The sequence below is a fragment of the Hippopotamus amphibius genome, chromosome 8 (genome assembly GCF_030028045.1).
Source record: "Hippopotamus amphibius kiboko isolate mHipAmp2 chromosome 8, mHipAmp2.hap2, whole genome shotgun sequence".
Classification (NCBI taxonomy): domain Eukaryota; kingdom Metazoa; phylum Chordata; class Mammalia; order Artiodactyla; family Hippopotamidae; genus Hippopotamus; species Hippopotamus amphibius.
The window spans coordinates 68,332,633-68,358,572 of NC_080193.1; the positions used below are offsets into that span (position 1 = coordinate 68,332,633).

General features: G+C 40.8%; 1 protein-coding gene across 10 annotated transcripts in view; it reads right to left on the minus strand.

Moving 5' to 3' along the window:
- The window catches only part of NEB (nebulin), a 234,760-nt gene that overhangs the window by 26,213 nt on the left and 182,607 nt on the right, over positions 1 to 25,940 (minus strand). For all 10 annotated transcript variants that reach the window (XM_057744557.1, XM_057744559.1, XM_057744556.1 and 7 more), the window contains exons 141-161: positions 23,476 to 23,580; positions 22,577 to 22,681; positions 21,483 to 21,587; positions 19,285 to 19,389; positions 19,027 to 19,131; positions 18,276 to 18,380; positions 17,164 to 17,268; positions 15,776 to 15,880; positions 13,512 to 13,616; positions 13,033 to 13,140; positions 10,817 to 10,921; positions 8,606 to 8,710; positions 8,060 to 8,164; positions 7,323 to 7,427; positions 7,123 to 7,233; positions 6,302 to 6,412; positions 5,985 to 6,086; positions 5,771 to 5,875; positions 1,615 to 1,725; positions 913 to 1,017; positions 251 to 355 (exon numbers count right to left, since the gene is read on the minus strand). In XM_057744557.1, the coding sequence (XP_057600540.1) occupies positions 251 to 355; positions 913 to 1,017; positions 1,615 to 1,725; positions 5,771 to 5,875; positions 5,985 to 6,086; positions 6,302 to 6,412; positions 7,123 to 7,233; positions 7,323 to 7,427; positions 8,060 to 8,164; positions 8,606 to 8,710; positions 10,817 to 10,921; positions 13,033 to 13,140; positions 13,512 to 13,616; positions 15,776 to 15,880; positions 17,164 to 17,268; positions 18,276 to 18,380; positions 19,027 to 19,131; positions 19,285 to 19,389; positions 21,483 to 21,587; positions 22,577 to 22,681; positions 23,476 to 23,580 (2,223 nt within the window). The remainder of the gene's footprint in view (positions 1 to 250; positions 356 to 912; positions 1,018 to 1,614; positions 1,726 to 5,770; positions 5,876 to 5,984; positions 6,087 to 6,301; positions 6,413 to 7,122; positions 7,234 to 7,322; positions 7,428 to 8,059; positions 8,165 to 8,605; positions 8,711 to 10,816; positions 10,922 to 13,032; positions 13,141 to 13,511; positions 13,617 to 15,775; positions 15,881 to 17,163; positions 17,269 to 18,275; positions 18,381 to 19,026; positions 19,132 to 19,284; positions 19,390 to 21,482; positions 21,588 to 22,576; positions 22,682 to 23,475; positions 23,581 to 25,940) is intronic.

Consider the following 25,940-nt stretch of genomic DNA (forward strand, 5'->3'; position numbering starts at 1 on the left):
TGAATAACACATACTGCATGTCTGTGCACTGTTTCTCCAGTGTATGTTGATACTGTTATCACTCATAACATAAACATTTGTTTCAACATGTTGCTAAATTCAAAGCCCCTAACATATTTGGGCATTTTCTCAAGCAATGGTTACTGCAACTACAACTACTATCCCCGGGGGGGTAGGAAGGGGAAACGTATGAAAAATTTTGACACTGTCGACGAACGTGCATTAAAAAAGTCAGTCTTGGTCAACTTACTATACTCTGTAATTCTGTGGCCTCTTTTAGATGAAGCTGCTCCAGATTATCGGGTATTGTGTGGTAGTGGCCTTTGCTCTTCTCGTACTTCTTCTTGTACTGGTACTGAGGGGAAGGTGGCAAAAAAGGCACATTGATGGCAAAGCTGCTCAGCATTCCTCTTTTTCCTCTTTAGATTAGATATTTACACAGCAGCAGCAGGGAGACCAAATTAAAATGAGCAAACACTACATAGGGGGTTAAGAAAATGTTTTAAAGGGTGAAGATCCAGGTTCAGTATTGTCAGTTAATACAAGGATGTAAACACATAGTAGGTTACACGACTTATTCAAAGCAGATTTTAAGAGTGAAAAGTAAATGTGAAAGAAACTATTGCAAATGGTAAGTCTATGTTCTTAGAAGGAGGAAAGGGAGTGGTTACTTGAAAAAAAAATTAAATATTCCCAAAATAGGAGCATTTTTATATTCTGAGTGGTGTTATAGTCAGTGGAGAACTGGTAGATTACTGTTGTAATTTGGAAGAATGCACTCAGACAACAGAAGAGTTTTCTAATAAAACTAGCGTCTTAGTAGCAGAGAAGGAGATGCATGTGACCTCAGGGAAGGAATTTAGTTGCAAATGGGTGAAACAAGCTGTTTCTGGAGCAAATGATTGAGCTTACAGAGCTGGCGAGTTGGCTTGTATTCAAGACATGATTCATTATCAGAGATTCCTTCATGTCAGTCACAGGTTTGTGAAGTTTCTTCAAGTCAGCCTTATACTTAACCTGTGCCACAGTAAGAGAAAAAAGGAAATCACATAAATAGGAAATAGAAAATGGTATTAAGGGAAACCATAATAAGATATCCAATCCTGAAACAAATGCTGGAGATGGTGATGAAAAGCGATACCTCATTCACATTAAAAAAGTAGAAACAACTCAAGTGTCCACTGACAGATGAAGGGATAAACACAATGTGATCTGTACATACGATGGAATATTATTCAGCCATAAGAAGGAATGAAGTTCTGACACATGCTACAGCATGGATGAACCTTGAAAACATTATGCTAAATGAAATAAGCCAGACTAAAAAGGGGGCAAATACTATGTGACTCCACCTACATAAAATCTCTAATAGGAAAATTCATAGGGACAGCAAGTAGTTTAGAGGTTACCAGAGATTGGTGGGAGGGGGAAATGGAGAGCTATTGCTTAATAGTTATAGAGTTTGTATTTGGGGTGATGAAAACGTTTTGGAAATCATAGTGGTAGTTGGACAACATTGTGAATGTAATTAATGCCACTGAATTACATATTTACAAATAGTTAAAATGGCAAATTTCAGGTTATATATTTTACCAAAATTAAACAAACACATACCTCACTTGCGAGATTATTAGCATCTTTCATGGTCTGGTAGAGCTGGCTGTCTTTTGGATTAAATTTTGGTGTCTTGCCCTTCTCTTTGTTGAAATTTTCTCGGTATTTAACCTATCAGCAAATGTAAAAATCCAAATTATTCCTTAACATCAATTAATTTGAAGACTGACAAATGGAGGAAATGTAAATGCAAAAGAATATATGTTATACATAAAGTGGTCATATAATTTATTATCCAAATTAGGACACTTTTAAGAGTAAAACGGAGCACTATTAATAATCATGTTGGGACAACAGGCAATTAAGAAGATATACTGATATAGTATTGGTTTTGCTCATTTTTATATTATCCAGAGGTAGACAGATATTCACCTCTTTTTTGATGCAGAACAAAAATGCATGGGAAAAGGCTTCAGGCTAAATTCAGAGAAGTGATCTAATGTATTTGATCAGAGCATTTTGGTCCTCCTAACTACCAAAACCAAAAGCATTTTAGGTCTATTGCCAGGAGTTCAAAGAGGCTTTATAAATGATCAAGAAGGGTGAGAAGTTAGGAATCTGTTAAATTAGGAGAATATATTATGTACTTTGGCTACATCATTTTAATTTTTTTTAAAATTGGCATAACTTCTGAGTAAAAGAAGAACAGAATTTGGGGCTTAATGACTTTGGTATGATTTCAGGCTAAAAGAAGGAAAGAAGTGAGATAACTTTAGCATAATGAGAAAAATAAGATTAAACATACTTGCAGGATACATAAAAGTAAGAATATGCAAAGGACTAAACAATTTCAATTTAAAAAATAAGCATGAGGCCTGGCATTAATAGTTGCTCAATAAATGTGATTTGATTGATGAAAGAGACAGTCATAGGTAAAATAGCTAAAGATGATAATTTACTTATAAGAATATTCAACAGAATAAACTGAAACATTTTCTTATTGAAAAACAGACAGATGCCTTTGTCACTAGGATTAAATCCAGAAGTAGAACTCTACTAGTGACTCACTCTAGGAAGAAAGGAAAATGAGCTATTTCTAGCCAGCTAAAAAGGCAATATTTGTTGCTCTGGAACACCTAGAGTTTCTGTTATTGGTAAGATGAAAGACTTGCTCATTCAAAGTTAGCACACCAGGATCTGGTCACCCAGACATTTCACGCTGTAGACATTTAAAATCAGTACCCCTCATGCTTCATCACTTGACTTCCCCACAACTTTACACATCCAGTAGAACAGGCACAAAGGGAGACCACTCAAATGCTAAGAACAATGAAATCTGCCACGTCAGAGAAAAAGCATCCACAGTGCTGAGACTCATTTATTTTGAATAAATCTCCAGTGGCAATGCACAAAGTAAGCATGCAGAACAGTACAGCATGATGCAGGCACACTGAGTGAGACAGGCAATCAAAGAAGAAACAACATAACAGAAAAACACAGTGTGAATAAATGCTACAATGGCTCCTCTCTGGAAGGAAATTCACTCCCAAAATAAAGAAATGAAAAGCCTGCGAAGGAAAGTCAGAGGTGGTGAGCTGTTGTCTGGACCAAGAGAAAACATTTCCTAAAGATATAGAAACCCTTAAGACTAGGGCTGATCCCAAGAGCTGTGAAAAACAGAAAAGCAAAATAAACTAGATGTGCAGAGTCAGCCTGGGGAAGAAAAGATGCAAAGGCCCATCTCTGATGAGAATAAAACCCATTTCTTTTAGAAGAATGCTAAAAATCCTCTATCTTGTAGAAAATAACTCATTTCTGAAAAAAAATTCATTTGAAGAGCAGCTTTCTACTGGTCTCATTTCAGTTCTTTTCTGTTAAAGTAGATTTAAGTTTCTAATTTTTTAATTAAAACAAAAAAGAAAGAAGTTGTGCTTCCTCTTTCCACAAGAAGGCCCCGAGAAAATGCAGCAAGCCTAACTACTGCACAGCTACATGAGCCAACATGTTCGACCTTCCTTTTTGACGGGAACTTAAGAAGTACTATATTTTGCACAGTAAGGACACACATCAGATTCAGGACTCCAAGAATTCTTAGAAAGGTGTGGGATTTGGCAGGAAGTACAGTAAAACCACATTCACGTGGCATATGGAACAGAAAAGCCTTGTTCTTCTTGTTTACCAGGGAAGTGAGGAGCAACCATGCGATGCTGTGTATCAACAAACAGCAACACCAGGGTCCACAATCCCAATGGGCTCAGATAGTGCGGGAAAGTGGTTTCCAACCAATTATTCTTTCCAAGTTCAATTACATTTAAAGATCTAACATCCAGTTGTTCTGCTCCTTTTCAGGGACTTGCACTGTATACTGGCGCTTCTAAAGACTGAAGAGCAGGTCCAAGAATCGGAACATTTCTTGCCATTGAGACTGTAAAACAGGAGGAAAGCTACAAGGGAAGTCATCTGAGCAATTTATACTGCTGATGCAGAGTATGTCTGAACTGAGAGACTGTATTAAATACCCGTCTTAAATGTATTAAACACCAGCAATGGTAATCAGCAGAGGCTTTCTCTGTGTGGTTGCAGATGAGATTCTCCGTCAGTTTTCATTTCACCTTTGGATCGATCTCAGCAGCCTAAAGAAGTGAGGAGGCCATCTCCAAATCTGCTCTGCCTTCCTATTGCAGAGGGAAAGTTTCATGCAGGAAAAGACGGGTGTGTGCGAACGTATATCCTCTGACAAATGTCCACAGCATTCTACACGTTCCAACACAAAACCCACAGAAAAGAATGCAGCTTGGCCAGCCCCCGACCAAGGCTAAGAAGAGAGACGAGAGAAGGAGGAAGACAGAGGTGAGGGCTTGCTGGTGCCAGTCTCACATCACTGATGAGCACATTAGTTTTCTTAAGCTGCCTCATCATAGGGGTGTCATAAGATGCGGCGCCGTGCCCGTACCCTCTCCTTTGGCCTTTGACGTATTCTGCCTAGAGTACCAGCAAGACAGCAACGTCAGAACAGGGAGGGCCCACACCGAGGGGAAGGCTCCTGGGACCAGGGGCCACACCATGAAGCTGTCAATCCTGAGGCAGGCCTTTCCCAGGACGTAAACCCAGGAAGGCGAGCTCATAAAACCATCTGCTTGGGTCTCATGCTCCACATCATAGGATTCACTTGGGGTTAGAAATGCAGACCTCTCTATTTTCAAAACCAGCAAAGTCTTCAAAATTTCAACTGGGTTTAACTTGCTAATGGCATGGCCTTGAAGATTTAAAAACATATTAAAATTATTTTACATTGAAAAGTTCATGTTACGTTTCATTATTCTTAGAGATTCCACTGGTTTTTGTTGGTGATTTCATATCCTGGTTTTGAGTACTTATACAATTCCAGTAGTTTATAATAAAAATACCTCATAGGAGTTTTAAATTCAAAACTTAAAAAAAATCATATTTGCTTATTGTCAATCATCTGAACTTTTGGTCTCTTCATAATTCCCATTTGTTTTGTCACTTGATGTCACTACTTGTATCTTCCAAAAAAGATTGGGATCCCACATTTGGCATTGCTGAAAGTCATATGTACAACCAACAAAAGTATCCTAACCCTATTTCTTCAAACAAATACTTGAGAAAACAGACAATAAAGAAGAAGGTAGGATCTTCGAACTGCAGAAGAAATAAGATATCCTTAAACTCGTCTTTCGGGACTAAAACTTTCTCTCTGAAAGATCTGGTGGTTGATCATGGGCTCTCTGATCTAAAGTCTGAAAACTTTTCATAACTCAGGAGTATTCTAGATAATTGGTCTAACAAGGGAAATTGGGTAATGGGGCAATCAGGTTTGGACACATTTCTGAGTCCATCTTCTCAATAACATGAAATCTGCTAGAATTAGGCACTCCCCCTCAGGTCCCTGTGCATACCTCCAGCAAACACAACCCCAAATAGTAATTATTTATCCACAGACATTCAGTCTGAGGGCATCTACTCCCCCTATTTCCTAGCCCAGGCATTCAATATACACTTGTTGAATGGAAAAATAAAAATGACTGCATCTGATATAACTTTTCAAGATATAATTTTCAAAGCTCTGGAGAGCTATCAAAGACCCAGTATCTCTGGTTGCGAATACTGCACTTCCATCCTGGGAGTCATTTCTTTCTGCAAGGTCTATAAACATATTCTCACATCAGAGCTGGGGTTCGCCCATCTGCGTTACCTGGCTGCTCAGCCTGGCTGCCTTCTTGGCCATTTCAATGTCTGGGCGACCAAGCATGCTCAGCCCGTGGCTGCCTTCCTTGCGGTGCTTGGCTCTGTACTCCACCTGAATCAAAGAAAACCAAAATGGGCAACACATTCTAGGTGGCCGGTGCCTTGTATTACTTGCTTGCAGTGACCACTGCGGACTGGGTACATTTTAACCACACCCTTACCTCGCTGGCCTGCTTGGCTGCCTGCGTGGCCTTCTTGATGTCTGGCCGATCGGCCACTGTGGTGTAATGCAGGTTCTCTTTAGCATCTTTTTTGTAAGCGACCTTTATTTGGAGAAAGAAAACATTTGCTCACTTGAGAGACATACTGTCTTTCCAAAAGGAACCTTTTTATGAAAACCAAACCAATCCCACCATCGTATTTTTTAAACCACCAGGTATAGACATTAGGGTGACCCTTCACTGGACCCAGCCCAGCACGCACCAGTTTGGGGTCCACCAGCTCAAGTGGGCCCCTGAGAGTGAGAGGAGAAGCTTACGTTACTCTGCTTCTTGGCCACCTCCATAGCGTGTTTCACCTCTGGGGGCTCCAGCATGATGGAGTAGTTGGATTTCCCTTTCTCCTTGACAAACTTCTTCTTGTAATTTGTCTAGAAAAAGCCAGAATTACTTCTGTGAGCAGAGGAAGCTGGGAACAGAATTGTTTTACTTGAAGAACTGTGAGAAGATCTCGAGGAAAAACTGTGGCTCTCCACTTTGGTGTCATTTTGGATCTGGGGTCTCTGATCCATATCCTAGTCATTTCTGTCCTGGACCCTGACATTGAACTGCACACCAGTTTTTGGAGAACAGACAACAAGCAAAGCAAACTCTTTCATTCACGATTTCTATCTTTTAAAAATAAATGGAACCATATGAGGCTCATAAAATACAATACCATGATTATTAAACCATCATCCATAAGGATGTAATGGGCAGATATTACTGAAACACAAAGAGGTGATTTTACTTCTCTCAAGTTGTTCAGCAGTTTAAGGAGAGGAGAGATGATGGGAGAGGCCGATCCTCACCATCAGCGCTTCCTCCCTTTATTACCACTAGCTTAGTGACATCGTCTGTCACGAGACAATACACCCTGTGGCCAAACCCACATCTGCCACAGTTGCCATAATTGGAAAGCCGATAAATATTGAGTTGTGTTTTGAACCAGCATTCAAAAGTCACAGATAGGTATTGATGGGAAGAGTGAAGTGACATAAAGGAAAGTGTTTGTAAGCAAAAATGCGGCTTACAGTCTTCTGCTGGATTCTAAGGTAAAGTGGCGGTGCTGCTGCCCAGGGTCCCGGGGCTGGTCACTTACATCACTGACGTTCCTGGTCACTTCCTTGACATGAACAGTGTCCCGGGTCTCTGGCAGTGTTGTGTATGAGCCCTGTGCCAAGTGCTTCTTCACATGCTGCTTGTACTTGTTCTGAGGGGACGCACAGAGAGCTTGTGAAATGCCTGCCTTGGGCACTGGCCCACGACAGAAAGCGAGCACACGGGTTGCTGGAGGGTTACCTCGGACACCAGATGGCTGACAGTCTTCGCCAGGAGGATCTGAGGCGTATCGGGCACGGCATGGCAGGTTCCTCTTTCCCTGACATGTTTCTCTTTGTACTTCAGCTGCAGGGGTGAAAAAAGCATTTCTTCAGTTCCTCTGAGTCTCCTGCATATTTTTATTAAGCTCCCAAGTTACTAAATAGAACTGGGAGAATAGCACCATTGACGTAGTAGAAACATTAAATTCAGTAAAAGATTTGATGTTTGGAAATCTTGGCAAATCGCAGAAGAGGATTTTTTTTATCTCAGGCAAGGTGAGGCTTTGGTAACAATCAGAATGAATCTTACGATGAACCTTCACACATACGGCCTCAGCTCAGAGCACTTTCAAATACGTCACTGGACTCTCCCCCAAACCCTGGGAGGCATTATAATTCTTCCTTTCCAGATGAGGAAACACGGGAAGCACAGGAAAAGTAGGACCCCACAGAAATGAATACACTTCCTCAGAGAGTCCAGCCAGGCCTCCGGAGTCCCCATTCTGGCTGTGTGGGGTATCCTGTGGTGCAGTCTAGATCGGGACCGGCCCCCTGGCTGCAACAGCTTCCCGCTGTGGCTGCCCTGCTCTGCCAAGTCCCTGGTGCTGCCTGTGAGCAGCAGCCCTTCTCTGTCCTTCTCTGGGTGCCCCTGGGGACTGGGCTGCAGAAGACAGCCCTGAGTGAGGTTAGGCCTCTTGGAAGGGGCTGGATACTTACCTCACTTTCTATTATAGAATTCTTCAGGGCCAGCACCATGTCTTTATCATCAGTGACAGAAAGCTTGCAACCCCTGAGGAACTCTCGGTCCAGCTTGTATTCAAACTGTAACCGAAGAAAGACAGAGGAAGATGGGAAAGGTGACAGGCACAGGAGGAAGCCGGTATTTGGTTAAACTCATAGGGAGTCCTCTTCTTAAGGGCACTCTGAGGATTTGCTACCAGGACGGGGGCAGGGGCTTCCGGGCTGGGCCTGCTGCAAGCTGGGCTCCTCCCTTCCAGCCCCAAGGCCAGGACAAAGCGCTCCTGGTCCTCCCCTGCCTCCCTCAGGACTCTGAGCCACTAGTGTTTGTGCCCAGCCATGGGAGACTGGGCTCTGTGGCCAGGTCTGCTTCCTGAGCTTGCCTTTCACACCTCACAGCCCTCCTGTCCTTGGGGGATCTCCCATGAGCCAGGGCTAACACCCATGGCAATGGTTATTATGAATAGTGATTAATTTTTCTGTCTCGGGGATGTCATGCGGTTCTGACTTTCTCTCTCATCTCACATCGCTTTGCTGCAGGGATGACTTGGCAGCCTGGATGAAATCTGGTCGGTCAGGGGTCCATTTCCAGCGGGCTTTGGTGGCTTCATACTGCTTCTTATAATCCAGCTGTTTTTAATAAGACAAAAACAAGTCACCTCATTCAGTGGCCTGAATTCACAACCACACACGTGGCACAGAGGCACTCATCTTGCATTTTAACATATAACAAATCATGGTTCTTTATGCAAGAGAGAACCCCAATTAAATTTTCTGTACCATTTATGCAACTAGTTGGCCACTCAAGTTGTCATCCTGGGGGACCCTTTGGCCTCAAAATAGGGGTTAAAATTTTTAAAGGCTCCAGGCAAAACTATTCTTCAAACTCTAACTCTGCCAGTGCAGTCTAATCATTTTCAGAGTCAAGAACTTTTAATTTCTAACTAAATTCAGACTTTTTCAAAAAGTATTAAGCACTTGCAGTATTTATTTCATACCAGGCACTTTTTGAAGTGCTTTATATATATTATCTCATTTAATCTTTATCACAACTGCATGAAATCAACAGCTGAGGAAATGTCTAGAAGGGCTAAGCAAGCTGCCCAGGTGAGACAGCTAGTGAACAGTGGAGCTGGGGTTCAAACCCAGGCAGCCAGTCATCAGAGGTGCTCGTGTACTAGCTATACTTGCATCTGAGCTGGAGAACTGGCTGCCTTGGGCTGGAGCTGAGGCACAGAAGTGTATGCAATTTCATTTGAGTATCCTTGGGAAGAGCCCTCACTATCAGGCACATTTCTTTTCTCACTCTTTTTCTTTCTCCTTTTTTTTGTCAAGGTATAATTGGTATATAATAATATTAATATAAACATGCTTTTATAAATTAAAAATTGATCCAACTTTTCCCCAAGTTATTATGAAAATTTTCAATTGTATAGACTTGCATGAATCTTACAGAAAATACCCATACACCCAGCACCTAGATTCTACAGCATACATTTTACTGCATTTGCCTTTTCCCACATCAGTCCTGCTACCCATCCCTCAGTCCATCCTCAGGACATCTGTAAGGAGCCTGCCAGTCCCTAAAGGCATTTCAGTTTGCTGGTCCTAGTAAATAGAAGTTCTCTGTAGCACTAGTGGGTGCTAGTTGGGTTTTATAATATTTCATTATGGAACCATTTATATATTTTTTAAGAAGTCAATACTCATTTCAATGCACAAAAATGTTTCTGTGATTGAGGCTTTAAGAGGTCCCATGACAAAGAAATGAGTCAGCCCAGGGAGATGTGAGCAGGAGGAAGGTCTAGGCCAACTCCTGATATCAACAAGCAGCTCAAGTGGTTTTTTTTCTTTTCTGTTTTTTTTTCCAGAAGAAGCAGGCTCTAGAGTTTGGGGCAGGAGAAGAACATGGAGAGTGGAGACACTTTCGAAAATATAACCTTCATTTCAGAATTAAGTCCCCCATTTCTCAGCAGCCTAACACGGAGGCTGAGTGGGTGTAACATCCATGGGCCGCCCTTGCTTTTTTTTTTTTTTCTTTTTATTTATTTATTTATTTATTTTTTGTTATTTTTTGGGGGGTACACCAGGTTCAATCATCTGTTTTTATACACATATCCCCGTATTCCCTCCCTTCCTTGACTCCCCCCCACTCGAGTCCCCCCCCCACCCTCCCCGCCCCAGTCCTCTAAGGCATCTTCCATCCTCGAGTTGGACTCCCTTTGTTATACAACAACTTCCCACTGACTATCTGTTTTACAGTTGGTAGTATATATATGCCTGTGCTACTCTCTCGTTTCATCTCAGCTTCCCCTTCACCCCCTGCCCCCTCCCAAACCTCGAGTTCTCCAGTCTATTCTCTGTATCTGCGTCCTTGTTGTTGTCACTGAGTTCATCAGTACCATTTTTAGATTCCGTATATGTGAGTTAGCATACAATATTTGTCTTTCTCTTTCTGACTTACTTAAGAAACTTGTACCATAATGTTTATTGCAGCACTATTTACAATAGCCAGGACATGGAAGCAACTGAAATGCCGCCCTTGCTTTTCCCCACTCTCCTTTGAGAGAAGCATGGGTAGCATTCAGACGTCAGTGCTATCACTCATGCTCGGGGGCCCAACCCTTGACCCGAACTCACTAGAACTCAATCACCTGAAAAGATGTCAAAAGAGGCTCTGTGCCCTACAAAAGCTGATGAACCCCTATTAGGCTTGGGGATATTTCTGAAACTTACATTGGTGTTGACTTTGTAGGCATCCTTGGCTGCTTTGATATGAACAGCATCAGGCTCAATGGTACAGTTGGACTTAGTTCTCTGGTAAACTTCTTTGTATTTCAGCTGTGGGAGGAAACACAGGTGAATCTTTTTATAGCAGCCCACAAGTGTCTTAAAAAACAAGAAACTAAAACCATAACTATAGCACACAATGCTCCTTAAGGCTGAATCATTCTGTTGTGAAGAAAGGATGCAGCCATGCAGCTCTGTGACGTGCACTATCCTGTCTCAGATCTTAAAACCAGCTCCCCAGGATACAGGGAGTGTGTTCACCGGTGCCACCGTAGGATTTCTGTCCTCTGAGCTTGTGCTGAAAGGGGCCGCTGGAGAGCTATCCATGTGTGTTTTCCCTTCCCCAAATCAGAAGCTCCTGAGTCCAGAACATCCTGAAAACCGATGATGAAGAGGAGCCTTCCCCCGTTGGCTCACCTGGATGGGATCAGGCTTGCCCTGCTCCGTGCCCCTACCGTTGTGGCTGTTATCATGTCACGTGGTAATTATTTGTTTTTCTGTCTATTCTTTCCATGGAGCTGAATCCCTTGTGGGCAAAGATTGTGTATCATTCATCATCATTCCTAGCATCAGGCACTTAGGAACCCAATAAATATTTGATGAATGAATGAACTGATGGAGGGACGCTGTCGTCACTATTGTCATTGCTAGAGCCAACGCTAGCAAGTCTGGGCCTGTGTGGGTTTGGATGGGAGGGAGAGAAAAGGGAAGGCTTAGCTTCTGTGTGTCCAACTGGTCATTTTTTCATCTCAAGCCTGGAATTTCTAGCTTTACCCATTTTTGCTCCTTTTAAATTTCAGGGCTCTGGGACTCCATCTGGGCCTTCTACTAATTACTGCAGAAGGATCTTAGGTCTTAATATGATTGAGTAAAACTGTCCTAAGGAAGCCATAGTAGCACTTACTAAACTTGCCTGATCATAAGAATTAGAATTTTCTGCATTTCACCATAGATGTAGTAAATCAGTGGCTTTAAGAGGACTAGCTCGAAAATCCATATTTTTCATCAACATCTCAGGTTATTGTTACAGTCAGAAAGTTTAAGGAAGTGGATGCAGAACTGCTTCATTTTTCTACAGTGAGAAGGGAGGCGCTGCACCATGTAAGGGATCTACCTTATAGATGTTTATCAATAACTAATGTTCAAGTTTGAAGTGTCAAAACTTATTTTAACATGAAAAATATTAAAAGATATTTTAAAAGTGATTTACACTTTTCTACCTTCATAAAGAGTGCACTGATGTATTTAACAATTTCTTGGCAACTCAGAGTCAACAACGTGACCCATTTATTTATTTACCAAAGAATTCCAGAGCCCCAGCCTCAGTCAAGGTGTCGGGGTAGGGGTGAGCTATTCCATAGTTGCCTTTACTATTCTTTATGGTGCCCAGATAGCCATGGAGTTCTTTAAAATATTTCATCTATTTTCAAACCAAAATGATGACCATTTTCTACCATAGAATCTAGCTATACATATGAAAATGTATGAACATAATTTCTCCTCAATTTCACAGTATTAGAATTTCATGGCTGCCTTGTTCTCTTAGCCATGATGACACTTACAGAGTGTTAATAGGGTTTATGGCACAGTGCATTTTTCAAATGGTCTTAACAATATCGCCCCAACCCTACATGCTTTTGCGCAATGGAACCTTGCCATTTGTTCATCCAGAGGTGGCATTTATCTCTTCACCCCTTCACCTGAATCTACGTGTGCACACTGTGCCCAGTAAAATAACGCACATGTGACTGTGTCGGTTCTAGAAGTGGCCCTTAACTGCTCTGGAAGCTTCTACTCCAGCCTCCTGGAACCCAGTCACTTTCCAAACCACATGGAAAGGCCATGTATAGGGGCTCCTGTCTATACAACAGCTGAGCTCCCAGCCCAGCCGTGATCAGGTGCCAGCTCTGGGAGTGAGCCATCCTCCATGTCCTGGTCCCCCAAGCTGCAGCTGTCTGCCAGCAGCACAAGGGGTAGAGCATCTGCTCAGCTGTGCCCACTCAGCTCACAGAATGGTGAGCAAAAAAGGATGACTGCTGTCTGCAACCACCACGTTTCAGAGTGATTGTCACACAGGAATAGATAAGTGGACCTGGGTGTGTTATATGACATTGGAAAGAGGCCAAGGTGAGAGGGGCTGCAAAGCCATCCTGGTAACTTACATCACTGACTTCATCTTTGACCTTTCGGACATGCAGCAACATGGGCGTGTCGTGGATTGTGGTATAGCCTCTGGGTTTGGCCTTGTTGTATTCCAACTTATACAGTATCTGAAGGAGGTGAAAAGGCAGAAAGACAATGTTATGCATCTTAATTGACACTGTAATGTAGTGTAAAAATACAAAGGCAATGCTGTCGTTGCGTGCATGTAAAGCAAGCAGAATTCCATAAACTCGACAGGTGCTTTCATGCTTTCTGCTAAGGCTCCAGTGCCTCTCCTAGGGCATGTCTGCCAATTTGGTTGGAACAATTCTTTACTGTGAAAGAAGAGTCCTGAGCAGAGTAGGATACTTAGTGTCCCTGTCTCCCTCACATGACATGGCAGTGGGATCTCCCAAACACTGAGACCATCTAGAATGCTCCTCCACATTTGCAAGTGCTCCCCAAGGTCAAGAATCCATTCAGTGTTTCTTGTACTTACATCACTAATTTGTTTGTTGACCCTTGTACTACGCAGGTGTTCTGGAGTATCCACAACCGAGGTGAACTTGTCCTTTGTTTTTTCATAATTTTTCCTGTACTTGATCTAAATTGTAGAGAAGAAGAACAAGTTAACCTGAAGTAGAAGAAAGGGCTTTCAGGGAGTCTAGTTTTCCTCTTGAGAGAGTCCCACAGCAAACAGTAGGATTGTTATATAAGCCATAGATGTGGGGGATGATGCCATGCTTTCTTAACTGGAAATGTTTATATAAATCTGTATTTGATAGCAATAGTGTAATAGAGTGAGCAAATAATAATAATAAATATTTTCCATGTATTTTATCCATGTAGAAACTGAGGCACAGAGAGGTTAAGAGTGTGAGCTAAGGGCACATGTAGAGTGAATCTCAAAGCCAGGACTAGACCCATGTTCTCTGGACTCTGACAAGTAATGATTCACTCACAATATGCTGTACTGAATATACAGGATCTCTTAAGGTATGTTTTCATATCAAAAATGTAACAGATGAAAAAAATGAATACATACGGTTTGAAGTAGTTATTTTTAAAGACATTCATTTTTGAAATTTTCAAGTCAGGATTTTTTTTTTCATGCAAGTAAGCAGTTTCAAGCAGTACAGACACAGAGAGCGCAGCAAAATTCCAAGCACAACTATCTGATGATCACATCGGGACCAAGGGAAAAGTTCAGGTGAACAGAATGTTCATAGGAAGACCTTATCCTCCTCATTTCTGTTGATCTGATGTCAAACTAAAGTGATAAAACAAGTGGCTAATACAAAAGAAGGATTAAAAACTTTTGTGTGTGTGGGGGGAACAATGACATTTTATTAACACGGCATCTGGTAGTTAAGCAATTATCACTGGTGTCTTGCTGCTTCAAATTTACCTTTCTACATATGATGGGAAGGTGGTGGTGTGTGCTTCAGCTGACCTTGTAGGAAGGCAAGGTGATCAGCAGTGCTGTTCACAAGTGTGTGTGAGGACAGATGCACTGGAAATAACCTAGTAAATCCAGCATCAAACTCAAGAGGGGCCACAAATATGCATAATATTCAAAGAGCTGCACTGTCGTCCTCATCTCTCCAAAATGGTACAGTGTAGTAATTATTGAGCAATGGGCACAGATGAAAACGCTAAATATTCACATCTTTAAATACTGTCAAGTTTACTTAACATCCTCAATCTCTAAGAAATCTATTTCTTTGGGGCAAATATTGAAACATAAAGTTATACCAATTTAGAAAGGTTTGAAAAAGTTTGAAAAATCTCAGTTAATCTTACTAGGAATTCCAAAAGTGTCAGAAAACGTGCAGTCGGAAGACTGCAGCACTCGCTTGGCCACATCCAGAGTTCACTTACAGGGAGTGAATATTTATGCAGCATTGTCATGTGAAACCAGCTTGGGCAGGGGGCCGGGGAAGGACATCAGGGAAAGCATAAAGGTGAATGCCCCCAAGGCTCCTACATCTCTCCTTTGCATCACATCAGACATTACCTGGCTCCACATGTGTGTGTTGTAGAGGGCAGTCAACATATCTGGACGCAGAATTTCATTACATCCTTGTTTCAGAAGCATCTTGGCACTAGATTTATATTTCCTCTGTTCATGCAAAGAGCAGTGAAGCACAAAAGAGACTTGTGAAGACGGAAAAGAACATAGCTCTATATCCCAATCACCTCTGAGTGAAGAGATGTAGGCACACACACTTTGTGTTCTCACATGTACGTGTGGGTGAAGATACCAAATGCATTACAATGCCTAACAGGGTGACTGTGATACTTGCAATTGACCATCCACAGCCCTTGTGAATGGGGAGCAACAGAGCCAGCCCCATCAAAACTGCCTTATATCAATAGAAAAGATGATATCATTGGAGTAGAAAAATACAGTAAGGAATTCTGTCTTCTTTTCTTCCACTAATTTGTTTCTTTGTTTCTGCTTTGCACCTTAATTCGCAGTTTACAACTGCAGTTTACACATATGCCCTCCCAAAGAATGAAGGGTGGGAGGACCCAGCTGTGCACCTCATCTTCACCACAGCACACACGAGGACACAGAGCATGGACTGGCACACTCAAAGAGCTCTAGGGCTCTTTGGGTGGCTAGACAGATACTCTGGAACAGAACATCCCAATATCATAGGCAGAACCTATGACATCCTTGCAGCAGACGGGACGACATCTCATGAGAAACTTGGAGCACAGTCCTGCTTGGCCGTCCAGGCGGCCCCATCACAGTACCTGACTGATCTGGTCGCCTGCGATCTTAGCCAGCAGATGTCTGGGCTCATCGACTACCAGGTGGTATTTATCTTTCCGCTGCTCATAATCAGCTCTGTATTTTTTCTGCTCAAACATCATATCAAATTATAGCAAGAGTACAACTTCAAGGCTATATAGAAATGTCCCAAGATAAACCCTTCAGAGAGCCAGAAATATGTCCTTTCTAGAGGTGGGCTCCCAAAGCATCCAGGGTAAAGAAAACAGGGAGGCAAAGAGAATTAAGCAAAGGAAGATCGCCTGGAGAAGTCTGGGGCTTGGGCTAGATCGATTACAACACCAAAACTGAAGTACCCTGTGCCTAAACATGTTCCATCTTTACATATGATGTCATTAGCAATGTTAGGTTTTATGACATCTTACACTGTGCTTAAAATAAGGCACCAACAAGCTACAGGTTTACTACTTTAGGCTGTGAGGATCAAAAAGCATATTCATGGACACATTCTAATGCTAGTTAATTTACTTAATTATAAAAGAGACCTGGAAATCCTACATGAATTAGAAAAATAGAAACAAAATATATCAAGACTGTCTTCCTAGGAAGCTACCGACAGTAATTCTTCAGAGTCGTCCCGCCCGGAGATCTACTGAAAATAAACTAAATCAAATTTGTAAACAACAAAAACAATAAAAAAAGTCATATATTGAAATAAATATACCATTGGCTACATTTTCATTTTTAGATACATTACTAATTTTCTAACATTGTTTTTGAATTTTACATAAATCTGTGGAAAATACAAAGACAGGCAATTAAATGTAAAAACATCCAAAGATACGTTAATTCATGGCTTGCTTATTTCATCATTTTAAGCTAAATTTAACTTAAACTACTGCAAAGACAATTCCAGGAAAAACTAGCTAGAAGATACAGGAATGTCTTGAGTGCAAATGGACACCTCTCTGTACCAATGTATGAGTAACAAGGAAATACATTTGAAGGCATGAATTACCATGACCGCTTAGGTCTGGCATTTCGGTGCCTTGGTAAGGGATACTAAATGAACTTTGAACTTCTGGGCTTCTCAACTCTACACAGAATCCTGTTGAAGGGTGGTCAGCTGAGAGTCACCCAAAGGGCTGTGCTGCCCTGTGCCAGTGCAAGCAGAGGCCACGCTGGTGGTGGGGCCCTTACTCCGCTCTGGAGGGCCCCTTCACTTGCTCTTATTCCTGCTTTTGGCAGAGCCCATCAGCTAGTGATATTATAAGAGCCTTCCCAAATCTGTATCTTGAATCAACACTTAGAGTGGCTTTCCTGTCATTTTATGGCTTGAGTCTTAGTCACATGTCATTTATAGACTTCTTAAGGGAACTTAATAGACTTAATTGGATCAGGTCATACATACCTCATTCATCAATTGAGTTGCAAACTTGAAATGCCTGTTGATTGGACAATCAGCAACATACTTGAAATCTGACTTTGTCCTTTCAAATACCTCTTTATACTTATACTAGAGAAAACAGAACATGGTTACTTGATCGCAGGCTGTGATTATCTTAAGAATGAGGCATGTCATATAGCACATCACACAACTGTGATAATACATTCATAGAGATAACGAGTAATTACTGAACATACTCTGTCTCCCAAGGCACTGAAGGGTATACCCGCCTCTGTCTTGAAAACTAGCCCCCAAATACATACTTTCATTGAATGGATGTCAAGTGTATCTATTTTCCATATTGGAAAAAATTTCAAATCAGTTTCTTCTTTGTTTCAATATTTATAGTGATTATTACTTTACTTTGAAGGTATTTCCCTGTGTATTTGAAGAAGTTTTTAGTCCATTAATTAGAAGTGGGTTTCCAGTAATTAATCAGGTAATCACAATATTTTAGAGTAGGGGTATGCTAGCATCTAGACCACTGTTTTTAAATAGCCTCATGAAAAAAAATTTTAAATAGCCCCTAAGAAAAAAAAGTTTTTTAAATAATATTAAGGGATTGTAACAAAGAATACATGACAGAATGAATCTGGTCCACAAAGTCTAAACTATTTACTGTCTGGAACCTTTTAGAAAAGTTTGCTGACTTCTAGTTTAGAAGGAAGCAAATCAGACTGCTTTATTTTGTAGGAAAATTAGGCCATAAAAACAAAGTTATTTGCTTCCAGTCACATGTCAAGTTTGTGGATTAAAATAATCTCACTTTATATTTGCTACCATATCAAATCACCCAGAGACATATTAATAGGGAAGAAATTCTGAAAGAGCCATGAGGAGTTGTACTGAGATGGCCTTTTATCAAATTCAAATGAATGATATAAATATTGTCAATGAGGTCAGTACTAAAAGAATTCCTGAGTAGAGTGAATAATGCAGTATGTACTCCAACTTTAGGGTCTCTAAACAAGGATAGGCATGGAAACATGAGAAGCTGTTTCCTCAATACTAATTCTCTCTGTGGGCACTGGAGTATGTTGCATGGATGTGGCCATTATCCTTGAGCAGATATATACCTTGCTGTAGAGCTTCTTGTTCTTTTCAGCCAGAGCGAGGTCTGGGGTATCAAAGGCATAGCAACCAATGCCTCTAAGCCAGGTCAAATCTTCTTTGTATTTTACCTGGGAGAAGAACATCATCAAAGAATTTTAAGAAACTATCTCCAAATAGCAGTAGGTTAGGATCGATACAAGTAGAATAAACAGAAGATCTGACCACTAAGGTATATGGAATAATAAAGTATTGAAATAATTATTTAAGAGACATTTCCAATAATACTGATTTCTGCTCACTTTATGGTGTATTGCATTGCATATGGAAAGTTTCATTTTAATACCAATTAAAGCAATTCAAATTTAACAGGCATACTTTCCTAGAGAGTATATCATTAGCTCGGCAGCTGTATTTTCACATAAAGAGCTGAAATTTCTTTCTAAACGAGCATTGTTATATGTCTTAATTGCTTCATGAAGTTGTCTCTTCAATTGCTCAAAAATAGGTTATTGTTTAGATGAAGTATATCACCTCCAGTCATGTAATATGATGTAACACATTTAGAAGAAAAATTAGGTATATAAATTTGAATATATTTTTCTGTCTCCCACGTTGAAGCTCACTTATTTAGCAATGAGTTTTATGACTTAAACAGCCATACACATGAGCTAAAATTTAGTCAAGTTGTTTAATCAGTTTTTATGCAACGTTTGATTTCATAAGTCATGTGGGCATATGAATTTATATGTAAAAATAGAAGATTTCAAGACTCACATCACTGACTGCATCAGTGACTGCCCGATGGTGGAAATGCTCAGGGCGGTCAGGAATTGACCTCCAGATTCCCAGTTGGCTCATATAGTTCTCCTTGTATTTTATCTGTGGTAAAAGCACAAAGACAGCTTTAACATCCTACCCAAAGTTAATGTAAAAAAGCCCGCTTGTCCCAGAGAGTTTTAGGAAAGGGGGGATACTTTTAAAATGATGGTGGGTTATTGAGCCCAATACAAGTAGAAATACGTAAGGACGTACTTTACTGATGTGGTCTGTGACTGTGCGGTGATAAACGATGTCTAGAGCATCTTTTACAGTGTGGTATTTCCCTTTGGTCTTGTGAAATGTTTCTTTATAGCGTAGCTGGAAAGAGAAAAAGCACATGGATAATGAAGAACTACCAAGTTAAATAATCGAGCTCTTTTAACCTTGAACTCTCCTGCGTCTTATTTCATGTTTTCTCTTGAATAAATTTGGGAGAGATTAAAAAGCTCTTTCATATCCTGGAAGAAAAAAAGGACATTAGGAGAAAACTAATAAAATCTGCATAAAGTATGGAGTTTAGTTAATAACAATGTATTAATATTAGTTTGTGACAAATGTCCCACAGTAACGCAGGGTGTTAACAATAGGAAACACAGGCTATAAGCTACATGGGAACTCTGTACTACTGCTGCAACTTTTCTATAAATCTAAAACTATTTAAAATAGTTTATTTAAATGTAAAACAAGCCATCAAAAAGCTAATTTGGGAGGAGTTAAAAAAAAAAAAAACATAACATTGTTGAGCCCAAGACATACCAATGTACATGGAAAAAGGAGAAAGATTTAGTTTCTAACTCCTGGTATTAAAATTCCTTCTCCATGGAGCAGTCCTGAAGTTTTATTTCATTATAATCCTTATCTTTGTGGTATTTCAAAAGACAACAGCTCTGACTTTAACCTAAGAATATCACAGAAGTTGCATTTCATCTACACTAAATGAGTACTTCTCTGAGCACTCTGTTTTCAATCTCAAACAAATCTTTTCTTTTTGGGTAGCTGAGCAAACACATAGTGAAGGATGCCTTATTTAACTTTGTTTTTCAGATGGATAATCTAAGATTGCGTAGCTCTACTTGTGGGGATAGCCACAGCAGATAAGATGAACTTACGCCAGATATCATCCATGTTATGATTGGAACGTATCAAAGACTAGAGTTACCAGTATTGGTACTGACAAAGCCCTGGGGATGGGGTTATTCAATGGGGTATACTGAGCTCCAAGGACCAATTTTACTGTGTGGACATCCTGGAGAAGTGGTGGTGCACAGTAAGCTTGGTTCAAATTAATATTCAACAGTAACCTTGAAGTGATAAAGATGGGGATGCCACATGAAGATAAAAAATATCCTAGTGAATAGATTGTAAGGGTAGTATATAATTTTTTCAGCTTATATTTTAAGCGACCTGGCATGGTCTCTTTCCAACTAGCAGATTCCTTTTAGCTGCAAATGAAATCTTCTGACAAAATTATGGACCTGAGATATTGTTCCAATTTGCTGTACCTTTTCACTTTTCTGTTTACTGAAATTACTTAAGATGTCTTTAAATCCTAGAGCTATGTTGCTAAGTTGAGGGTGATAGGCTAAGTGTGAGCTTTTGGCTGCATTAAGTCCCAACATGTGCAGTCCTCCAGAGATGCTAGTTTTGGGAATGGGCGCAATGCATTCACAGTTGGGCTCTGGGACACGAAACTAGTAAGGACTGGCTATCTACCCGAGGTTGGTTAATTTCCTATCTACATTAACAGATAATTTCATTACCATTGAAAGGCAGTCTTGTCCTGGATCATGTGGTATGGGAAATGAAATCTGTCCTTCCTACTTCTAACAGACCTGTCATTCACATGATTTAGGCCATCAAGAGAAGAGAGGGACAAACATTTTCTGAGTGCCAACTAAGAGCCCAGCACTAATGCTAGAAAGTATATCCATTAACTTGTTTAGTCTAATTTAATTATCACAGTTCTTATCCTCATCCCACAGAAAAAGAGTCTCAGAAAAATTAGGTAAATTGTATAGAGACATAAAGCAGGCAAATCACAGCATCAAGATCTGAAACTGTGTTTGGCTGGCTCCGAGAAAAACATTTTATGGATAACTAACAATTAGTCGTCAAGTAGCTCTAGGAAATGCTACCAAAGGATTAGACGGAAGGGTCATATTTTTGCTTGGAAGAGCAATGAGAAAAGCAGTAGGCTTTCAACATCTCTCAGCATTATTCTTAGCAACTTTGCCAAATACCATTGTTTTTGCCTGTTTGGCCTTTGTGTTTTTGTTTTTCTCCTAATCTGTGTTGTGGGCCAGGACTTTGAATTATGGATATGACTATAACATCTTATGCTTCCTAGGTACTACCACTTCAGCTGCTCCATCACAACAGAAGGAAGAAGGGAAGAAGGAAGGGATGCATACATCACTGGCATTCCAATAAGCCTTCTTGGCTCTGATGAGGATTGGTGTATCTGGAACTGGAGTGTACTTGTCCTTCATCTTTTCATATTGAATCTTGTACTTTTTCTAAGAAATAAAGATAGAGGAGAGAGAAAGTTAAGTTCAAGTGTTTTCATCCCTCCCAATTCACAACCATGTCACAGATCCAGCCAAGGGACACACTGGACCATGCTCCTTAAGAATAGCTCTGCCAGGGGCTTCCCTGGTGGCACAGTGGTTATGAATCTGCCTGCCAATGCAGGGGACACAGATTCGAGCCCTGGTCAGGGAGGATCCCACATGCTGCGGAGCAATTAAGCCCATGTGCCACAACTACTGAGCTTGTGCTCTAGAACCTGCGAGCTGCAACTACTGAGCTTAAGTGCCACAACTACTGAAGCCTGCACGCCTAGAGCCCATGGCCCTCTGCAACGAGAAGCCACCACAATGAGAAACCCTCTCACTGTAAAGAAGAGTAGGCCCTTAGCCCCTGCTCGCCACAACTAGAGAAAGCCCACTCACAGCAACGAAGACCCAATGCAGCCAAAGTAAATAAATAGATAAATAAATAAATAATAAAATAAGTCTTGGGCTTCCTAGGTGGCGCAGTGGTTAAGAATCCGCCTGCCAATGCAGAGGTCATGGGTTCGATCCCAGCTCCAGGAAGATCCCACATGCCGTGGAGCAACTAAGCCCGTGTGCCAAAAGAAAAAAATAATAATAATAAAATAAAATAAGTCTTAAAAAAAAAAAAGAATAGCTCTGCCTTCTGTGTCTTGATGCTGCTGAGCACATCTTATAGAAATGAGCTCTCTGATCAGAGGCAGCAGGTGAAGGTGTTTTGTTTTTTTATTGATCTTTCACTCTCTCTCCCCCCCCCCCCCATTTTTTTTATCTTGGCCATGCTTCACGGCTTGCAGGATCTCAGTTCCCCACCAGGGATTAAATCCAGACCAAAACAATGAAAGTGCCAAATCTTAACCACTAGACCACCAGGGAACTCCCAAGCAGGTGAAGGTTTTAACAAAGGATTTGTTTCTTTAGCCCAGGGTCTGGGTGCCAAATTCTCCACTTACCTCGCTGACCATGTCCTTCACGTGTTTAGCATGATACAAGGCTGTGGTCTGGTTTCCAGCGTGATGATGGGGCCTCTCTTTGGTGGCAAGTTCAACATACAGGTACTAAATAATAAGAATAGGGATCAGATGTTATAGAGATAAAACACCTTATTTAGTATTCAGTCCTCTTTACTCATTTCTAACCCTAAAAGGGGAGGGCAGTGTCTAGGTGTTATTGTCCTGGTTTCTGTTGTTGTTGTTACATGTGTTTCTGTTTACTTGTTTCACCCTCTGTCTCACATTAGGAAACATACATAAGCACTCCAGGCATCTAACATTTTTTTTTAAGAACTTTTATTAAGATACAATTGACATACAATAAACTGCATATATTTAAAGTGTACAATTTGATATTTTTTTCTTATTAGTAATGTATATATGGCAATCCCAATCTCCCAAATCTAACATTCTTACTGCTGAGTACAGTCGAGTCTAAATCCATGTGATAAAAAATGCTGAAAGAAGAATGAGAGGATTCTAATAGTCTTCAACCTATTTTTTTTTTCATTTTTGCCTGAATGCATGAAGTGTAGTTTCATTTATCTGTGGACAAAATATAGGTCCTACGGAATGAATTAAAAAATTTATTTTCACCAGCTGGAGTTCACAGACCACTCATCCAATGACTAAAGTTGTATAGAACTTAGAAAAGAAGACATGCCATTACCTGCTTAGGTAAAACATAACCACAGTGAAGACGGCCCCAGAGAAAACAGCCTCTTGAAGTTAAAGGGCACGCAGTTGCATCAGGACAGCCAAGTGTGAGGGTCTGTTGCTGATGGGAGTGGTCAGGCACACAGAACCACCCCCTGTGATGCAGCCTGGCAGGTTTATGACTCTTTATATACGCACGTTACCTGACTCTGAAGCTTCTGTCCTCTCTTGGCTCTTATAAGATCAGGAGTATCAGGAACGGAAGTGAAGATTGACTTCTGCTTCCTGCCTGCAGCTCTGTACACCAGCTGGACATAAAACAATCATAACCATCATTTCTGCTTCATCGACACATTTTGTGCTCTGCAGATGCCTCTATTGCTTACTTCAGAGAAGAAGCAGGGGCCCCTCCACTACAACAATCTCAGTTTCCGTCAAATAAACTGATACTTTACCTCCTTAGCCCTCTTTTTCTTTTTTTCCTTGCATCAAAATTAGAGACATTCTGCAGCCTGTCCAAGTTTCAAGCCACATGCTGTGTTCTGGGTCCCTTCTCACCTGTCCCTCTTAGGACCCTGTTTCAGCAGTTACCCCCGCCTCTCTACATCTTCAGCCCTCTTGATGTTCCAGCCCTCTCCCTTCTTCTGCAAACAGACCCAAGTCCCTTCCTTCATTAAGGCTTTTCCAGCTTCTGCCAATGGCCTTGTTCCTCTGTTTCACAACCGAGCGGACTGTGTTTTTCCTTTTTCTCTCTCTTGATTAATTTCTCAAGGCAATTAATTTCTCAAGGCTTCTACCCAACCACTCCAAGGAAGTGAATTTCATTGACTACCACGAATGCTACAATTGCCCAATCCTAAAATGCTTCTCAGTAGCAACTGTAACTGCTCAGCAGCTTCCTTCCTGAACCCTTCTCTGCCTTCCATCCCCCCATTCTCCTCTAGGGAGCCTCCCATCTTTCTAGGCACTCCTCAGCTTCCGTCTATGGTTCTGGGCTCCCCCAAAGGCTGCTATTACCTGGAGTTAAGGGTTGGCCCCTTTCACCCTACACATTCTCCTTGGGTGATCCCATCTGTACCCAGGACCTCAACCATCAATTTGAGATTGATGGCTTCCAAATTCTGTTAAATGGCTCCTTGATATCCCAATCATGCAGGCCAGAAACTTGGGGAGTCACCCTAGACTCCTTCTCCCTCATTCCCACATCAAAATGGTCTTGAATCCTGGGCTCCCAACTTTGTGATACTCCTTAAATCTGACCTTCTCCTCTCCCACCGCCACTGCCCTAGTTCAGCCTCCTATAGTTTCTTTCTACACATCCTTAAGAGCCTCTAAACCATATTCCCAAATCCTCTATTGGACACTTCACATGGCTTACCCATCTTTCACAAGCCCAAGAATGAGATTTTCTTAGAGTTCTGATCTAATTAGATCTTAATGCTTAGATCTATCCTTCTCAGAAATAATTCTTCAGTGACTTTTCATCAAGTCCAAGATCATTAATATATCGCCCAAGGGTTTTCATACCCTCGCTTCTCCTATCCTATGTCTCCAGTCTTAATTCCCAACAGTCTTCCACACTCCCTATGTGCTATTTGAAACTAGTCCCGGTTTCTAGAACTCATGGCCAATTTTACATACTGTTCTTTCTACCTAGAATTTTCTTCTCCCCCTTATCTGCCTGGAGAACTCCTGGAGTCTATACTGTCTTGATCATTCCTGTAAGATACCATTTATCATATTGATAGAAAGTCTAAATGGAAAACAAATACATCTTAATCATGGATAAAAATGCCAGATGAACAGATAAAATGTAGGAAATAAATAATACATATATACATATGTATATACATGTCCATTTCTTTACATCTAAATTATATACGAGTGCAAGTTGAAACAAAACATAGCTCATCTGCTTGGGGCTGTTTTTTGGTGTTATTATTGAAAGAAAGGAGATAAACAAAATAGAAATTAACTGTTTCTCCCAGGCTAAGTTTTTGAATAAATCAAATCGACAAAACCATAGAATTTCATGGCTAAAAAAGCCCAAATCATTATATATTTCAATTTTTTCTAGCTCAGGAAATTGGGATGTTGAAGTTGTGAATTAGATAAGATCACAGAACAAGCTGGAAATAAATCTGGAAGTAAGACCCACCTCTTGCATGCCATTTCTATGATTCCCTTTGAAGTGAATTTCCCCTGTACTTAGGTATGCATTGTTCATGCTCCTTGGGACAACATCTCTGCTTCCTAGTACTACAAATATGTATCTGTCAAGAATCTGCACAATTTAAAGACAGCTCAAAAGTCAGTAACTTGAACTTTTGGCTGTCAGATTTTTTGTTAATCAGTGTTTCCCAAACTTTCCTGATTCTAAAAAAAAATTCCAAAGCCCTTATTAAGAACAGTTTTGCAGGCTCTACCTAGACCTTCTGAATCCAGGTAGTAGCTCAAATTGGTATTTTCTGAAGCCCAGGTCATTCTACAGTGAGGCAAGTGTGAGAGAAACTGCACTACTAAAATATATCTATTTTTCCTCCTCAATGTTGTTATGGGATATGCACAAAATCCCAACAGGAATTGGGAAGAAGAGAAATGAATGTTTTAGATAATTATGAACCCAGACAGCTAAGGGAAGTAAAATTATTTCAAAGATACCAATAAG